Below are 7,500 nucleotides of genomic sequence, written 5' to 3' on the forward strand. Positions count from 1 at the left end.
TGAAAAATAATAGAAAATACGAATGATTCTGGAATGGTATGAAAAGAGTTCTTTGTAAAGAATAGATGAGCCGAGGTAATGAAGATTCAAATGTTTTATAAATACAAAGAGTCATTAATTGGGTGAATGAATGGACTGAAAAACAATATGGAATATGCATGAAGTGAAAAGAAAGGTAAAATGGTTGATTATTGAATAGTTATATCTATATGCTTTAATAGATAATAAAGACTTATTGTTGAGAAAAAGAAATAGGAAACTATTGGTCAATTCAGATATAAATGACCTAAGGACAGATAATTCATATATTTTATATAATTTATTCTAAAATGACAGTGAAAACTAACGATATCAATGGTTTCAGGATTAAAGGATGATACCTGTTTATGGTTAAAACTGGTGTTGTATATTCCTAAGGTGTGTTACTACACCCTTTCATTTTGGTGAGTTTCCGTCTTCATTATAATGTTTTTTTATACGTACATTTTCCAGCAAAAGGTCGACAATATAATAGTCATTATCAAATGTCTTATTCGTTAATGATGAAGAACTTATAGATTAGATTACATTAGGCCTTCTAACTATACAAAACTATATTCTGTTTCATACAAATTCTCGTATCATTATCGTTTCATTTCTGCACAGATATCGCATCTGCATACATTTTGTGCATCATCTACTCAGTCTTACATCTCTCACCAATAACACATTTTATTCTTAATATCGCTGAATATTCATCAACCATGAAAAACTATCATATCTTCCATTCTTTCAACAGGATCAGTAAGGTACTATTTTAAAGGTTTAAGGGCTGCCCATGAATGATAGAGGAAAGGGACGGCGTCATTGCCTTATCGTGCAAGGCAATGCCATAGGGACTGACCATATATACATATGAACAACTCTCATGCCCGCTCTCCACTCAAGCTAGGACAAAGGAGGGTCAAGCAATGTTTGCTGATGACTCAGAAGGATGGTGAGGTTGCAGCGACCAAAGGAACTAACGAGATTGAGGGGGACTCGAACCCCAATCAGGATATCACCAGGTAAGGGCGTTACCAACAGGTTTAGATGCCGCTCATGAATGTCCTGGCATGGATGTTATTGCCCTAAAGACTAGCCACATATACATATAATCAGCGCCCAAGCCCCATTTCCACCTAAACTAGGATCAGGGAGCGCCAGGCATTGGCTGCTGACGATTCAGCAGATAGATTTATTGGCTTTCTTAAACACCCCATCCTCTTAGCTCACAAGGATGGTGAGGTTACAGACACTACAAGAAACTATCGAAATTGAAAGTGACTAGAACCCAAGTCCGGCAGAACACCAGACAGGGATGTATCCAATAGCCTACCATAACTTCTATCGTCAACAACTCTAACTCCTTGAGTTAGAAGCTCAATCCTAGCTCAGACCTCAGTAAATATTCTGTAGCTGGTAACTTTCGGTCCCTATGATTTTGAAACGAATAGGTCACCATGGTGAGCCCACAGCATCCGATGCCCTTTTCCCTTAGGTTCAATAAAACGGGAGATGGATATCATGTACGAAGCCTTGTATCGGTTGCTCATTAGAGTCACTGAAACTGTGAAATAGATATTTTATATTATGCATTTTATCTAAAATTCTATAACTCCGTAAAATCTGTTTAACAACACAGGATTGTGGTGGCCGATGTGATAACGTCATTGACTAGTGATCGCCCGACTGGGGTTCGAGCACCGCTCAAACTCGTTAGTTTTTTTGGTCGCTGCAGCCTCACAATCCTTGTGAGCTAACGATGGGGGTTTTGGTGGAGCCTATAGGTCTTTCTGCTGAGTCATCTGCTGAATAATTTCCTGGTCCTCCTTGGTCCTAGCTTAGGTGGAGAGAAGGCTTGGGCGTGGATCATATGTATATATGGTCAGTCTCTAGGACATTGTCCTACTTGATAGGGCAATATCACTGCCCCTTGCCTCTGCTATTCATGAGGGCCTTTAAACATTTAACCCGAGCGTCCTCCCAAGCTGTCCTTTTATTTTTGTAAGGTAACAAAAGCTTCCCATTTCTTAAAGGTTTGATATAATTCTACTGCCTCATAATCAAATAAGGTAATCTAACGATTATTTTGCATATTTTTATTGCACCTCGTTATTTTCTTTATAAATTAACCAAAATATATAAAATTTGTGAGTAAAAAAAAATAATTCTAAGATATACTGAATATCATAACTACTTCTAGAAACTGTTTTAGGTTGTTGTTATGTAAAATGTTTAATATTTCATATGCCTTTTACTTTAGATTTTAGTTATTCATAAATATAACAGAAGTGATCTTCCTATAATCATTTTTGAAAATAATACAATTATATTACGAATAATATAAAAAGTCTAATGTATAAAACATAGCTTCCATATTTTATAATCCCACTTATGATATATAGAATTTGCTTGAACAAGGCTCGTGGAGAATGGAATATATTTTCTATTAGAAAAAAAAAAAAAAAACACCCGAAGGGCTGGAATTTACTGAGCGTAAATTAATAACAAAAAAATAATCTATTATAATCCATACCACCCTTTTTCTGATTACCATATTGTTAGAGTCAATGTTCATTGAAAATATTTCTTTTATATTCTCTCTAATACGGAAAATGTATTTTAATGATATGAATATAACAATTCCTTCCGGTAGTTGAATGATATAATTACAATACCCCTACTGGACTCTTCTGATATATTTATGATAGAATTTTTAGTAAGTTTATGTTTACTTGTTGACATGAAAAAAATAAAAGCAGAATATCTTTCTGAGTTACATACTTAGCTGATCAAAATTTTAATGTTGTTAATATTTTCAGAGCAAAATAAAGAAATTTCATTTGATGACCAGCTAACATATCATAATCAGTAACCACTACACAGCCCCTGAAGGAGAAAATTAAGTACCTTTAGCTGCAAATTCTGTCTAAAATATGAAACTTACGATCATTAAACCAGTTCTTTAAATATTATTCTTTATCTAAAATTAATTTGATAAAATTGATATCCTGTATATTAATATGATATGAACGGATTTTCCTAAATTATTATAAAACATGATGTAATTGTGAAGTATACAATTTAAATTTGAATTAGATTCTTTTAAAAAGATCATATCCTTCATAAAGTTTTCACCGAAGTCATCCATCAGAAAAATAATACTAGTGAGCTACTCTTTTATATACTTATATGATGAAACGAAGATAAAAAAAATCTTTTTCGGACAAAAACTCTCCATACGCAAATTCCTAAAATATATTCGAAATACCTCAAGAAGAAATTAATCTGAAAGTCAGACTGAATTTTTATTTTTATGCCATAATCCCAGTTCACTTCTCTAAAACCCCACACCAATGGAAAAACTATGAACAAACATATTCTCTAGATCCCCTTTATTTGAAAATAGTATTTTCTATTTTTCACTCTGAATTTGTTTCGATCAGACTTTTATCTTCAGGAATTTCTGTTCTAGATAATCTTTCGATAAAGGATTTGCTGACGCACATTCACTGTGCAGAACTGCATTCAATATTTTGTTTATATTATTCTCGACACAATAAATATGACTTTCTGACATTTGTCTTTATGGCAAATAACACTTCAAACAGTTTTTGCATAAATAAAGACAATTAAATACTCTTGTTTTGAATAACAATTCAGCATTTTATAAAGAAAGGAAATAGAAAATGCATTTTGCGTTGGTGCTACTCTTTACATTTTCCCATAAGAAAAGATAAATTTGGCTAAGATACGAATAACCTGTCCATTATTTCTTTTTCATGTTTTGAATTGAATGGGTAAAATATATTGTCATATCAAACACAAATCGGGATTCATCTTTTGTTGGATTTGTGGTGATAGAGAATAACTATTTCAGAAAATATATCAAATGTAAACATTTATGAATACGGTATTTTGTAAAAGAATAGAGTAAGAGTATACGTTTGTTCAGCAAAAAACAGAACTTCCTGCAATGAAATTGTACGCATATTGATTCGCTTTGTAAATATAGAAAATAAAATGGAATAATTAAAACCTCTGTAGCCAAATATTCCTCAATTTTAATAAAACCATTCATTATAAAATCCGAAAAAAATGTTTCATGATAAAATAACTATAAAAATTTAAATAGTTACATTCCTTTCATAATACGTTTAATTGAATGGACATAATTTACAGCAGACTCTTCACTTGTTTACAGAATATATAAAAACTGATTGATCTCTTATTACAAAAAGGGATGTTTGTGTTAATTCAATAACAGGATATTTGATTGAGAACGCTACATTTAGAGCAGATTATTGGATTATCCATAATTTATTAAAACAGGTATGATTTTCATTACATGCAAGGGAATTAGATTAAAACAAGAAAGCTTCTATACATATTTGAAATTATATGAGAGCTACTACTACTACTACTACTACTACTACTACTACTACTACTACTACTACTACTACTACTACTATTATTATTATTATTATTATTATTATTATTATTATTGTTGTTGTTGTTTTTGTTGTTAAGTCAGTCAACGAAGTTTGGAGAAGGTTATCTTTTCACCCCTGTTGGTGTATTTGTCCGTTTGTCTGTTTGTCTATTTGATTGTTAGTGAACAGCTTCCTGACCACAATTCTACTCATAGAGTTGTGTGATTTTCAGGAATTAGACATATTCTTAAAACCCTGGAAGTGATTCAACTTTGAAAGTCCTAGGTCAAATATCAATGTCAATATTGAGCAAAAGGTCGACGAAATTAGCTCTAACCTTAATTCAAAGTTCGCATATGGTTCTTACACAGACTTCAAATACGCCTACGGTCTAAACTGATTCCGTGAAAGGCAAGCCAGTTTCAAGAAATAAGCTGCCATGGTGGAAGTCTGTTCTCTTAAAGGGTATTTCTAGCTTTTATTATTGTCGTTTATTTTTGCGGTTGTTGCTATTGATGCTAAACTTATAAAAAATCCGTTTTAGAAAAAAAGAATAAAACTATAGCAAAAGAATGGTAAATGTAAATACGACACATCAATAAATGATTAAATGTTTTGAATATTAGTCAAAACAAATACTTGAAGGGGAAAGGATCTAAGAAATACCTTTAGCAATCTTCTCAACTTTCCAGTAGTAATGGATATGATTGCTAATAAGACCATTTTATGGTTTTTAGTAGAAATAATGAATGACATCTGAGAAAAAAAGGTATTGTGTTATGCCATCCCACTAGCTATAAACAGACACCTGTGAATTGCGAAATATGCGTTGTGCAATAACCTTTCAATGATATTCAGTTCAAGAATTCCTGGATCACTGTATTTCATTCCATGGGAGGGAAATATATTGTTTTTTCCTGATGTTTCTTCTCTTGCTCCTGTCAAATCAAATCAATTCCTCTCAGTCATTTCGGGCTAAAGGACCTGAAATTTGGCACAGCTGTCGAGTGGGCAAATACACTGTTGCGTTTTAAAAAATGTTATACATACCTTTAAAATCATTTTATGGATTTCTTTCCTGATAAAAAGGACATTTTGGTTTCATGTGCTCTAGTATTATAATCTAATGACCTGAAATTTGGTACGGAGGAGTCATAGATAATTACCAATAGGAAGTCATCAATATTTTTTGGCATACGTTTGTTACAAATAGATAATTTTACATTTTTTTTGGTCCAAAAATATACATTGCTGGCCCCTGTACCCTCATATTAACACCATATGCCCTGACATTTCGTCAGGGAGCACCTTAGGTATATGTCCACAGGATATAAGTCACGTACTTCGTATTCATCACTTTGAAATGATCAACATTGGTTATTTGAAAAAAAAAAATCATATTTTGCTCTTTTGCCATAGTTTTTAAGCCATATAACCTAACATTTGGTATGGAAATACTTACAATATATTCCCAAAGTATATTATTCACAATTTCTGCATACACCGCTCCAGATTTTTTTTTTTTATTGATTTTTTTTAAATATCTGGGATTCATTTCTGCAAAGAGTAATATGGTCCAGTCCATAGTTTAATCGGGAGAGGGATGGACTGAAATATGCTGTATATGCTTGGTAGATGTTGCTTTTCTAGTTTTAATGATATTTTTATAGTAAACAGGGATCGTGAAATAGCACACGGAAAGAAGGATTTCTAACATTTTCCAAAACAGAATGGCTCCCCAATCACGAAGCTGAGAGGAGAATGATACATTATTTTTTAATATAATACCAGGTCTTCTTGAGTTAAAATACATTGTGGAAAATGTTAAAATTTATAGACATAATGACAATACAATCTATCAGAAAAAAAATACGAACCAAATGTAATTAATAGTAATGAAAATGTGGATATTACTTGTTGTCTTCATATGTGTGTAAAAAGTAAACCTTAGGCTATATTCTAAATTTTAAGACAAAAGAAAAATTAGTAATTCCAAGTTATAATGTTAGAAAATAGTAAAGAATTCCCTTAACTTAGAGAAATCCATTTCTCTCTTCCCAGTTGTGATATGAAGCCTCATTTGCTCATTTAAGAGTCATTGTTAATCAGGTCTCAGCTGAGTCGCTTGAAGGAGTTGTAACGCAATTATGCTCATTAATTTTCTCTCTCAATTTCCATTCGGATCATTCTAATACTAATTCTGTTCCAGGAATCAACACAGGTGTTTGGTATGAGGGCAAACATTGGATAGAGAGCCGAGACTCTGGGAATGCGATAACTGCTCAAGTGATAATCATTAGCAAGTGTCTGTTTTCTAACTCCAGTTTGAAAATCAAATGAGAGTAGGATTTATCCTGAAAAGATATGAATAGGAATATATATTTCCAAAACAATAAACATGCGCTTATACATACATACGAAGATGTGTACAAACACACACATATACATCTATGCACAAATATGCACAAACCCACGCATACACACATACAAAAATATGCAACAAACAAACAAACAAACACACACACACACACACACACATATATATATATATATATATATATATATATATATATATATATATATATATATATATATGTGTGTGTGTGTGTGTGTGTGTGTGTATGTGTGTATACATGCATATATATATTTTAATAGTAAATTGCCAGTGAATTATGAATAATTGGTTTTTGAACTAATGATGTAGGTGAAATATTGATTATTTAGTATTTACTTCTATTTTCCATCAATACGCATTTGTAATGACATTGCAGAACCATTCAATCTGAAATACTTCAAAGAGAACAATAACTTTTTAATATAATGTCTATATCATTAAAATACCTTACCTGAAAGTTAGAATGGTGAAAGGTCTGTAGGATTTGTGGGAAAGAGGATCAGACATCGGCTTTCCCCAATAATCATTCAGAAAAACGTGGGATATAGGATTAGTTCCTATGACGTCCGCGTTTGTTGTGATGGCGCTGATGTCATCATGCACAAAATCGCCATTCAGGCCGTTTAGGTAAACCAGCACCGACGCTATCCA

At 32.3% G+C, this 7,500-nt stretch overlaps 1 protein-coding gene across 1 annotated transcript in view; it reads right to left on the reverse strand.

Moving 5' to 3' along the window:
- The window catches only part of LOC137628462 (protein O-mannosyl-transferase TMTC1-like), a 160,024-nt gene that overhangs the window by 65,021 nt on the left and 87,503 nt on the right, over positions 1 to 7,500 (reverse strand). The window contains 1 exon segment of the mRNA XM_068359622.1: positions 7,301 to 7,500. This exon segment is cut by the window's right edge and continues 439 nt beyond it. Within this exon segment, the coding sequence (XP_068215723.1) occupies positions 7,301 to 7,500 (200 nt within the window).

Source organism: Palaemon carinicauda, chromosome 2 (genome assembly GCF_036898095.1).
Source record: "Palaemon carinicauda isolate YSFRI2023 chromosome 2, ASM3689809v2, whole genome shotgun sequence".
NCBI classification, from domain to species: domain Eukaryota; kingdom Metazoa; phylum Arthropoda; class Malacostraca; order Decapoda; family Palaemonidae; genus Palaemon; species Palaemon carinicauda.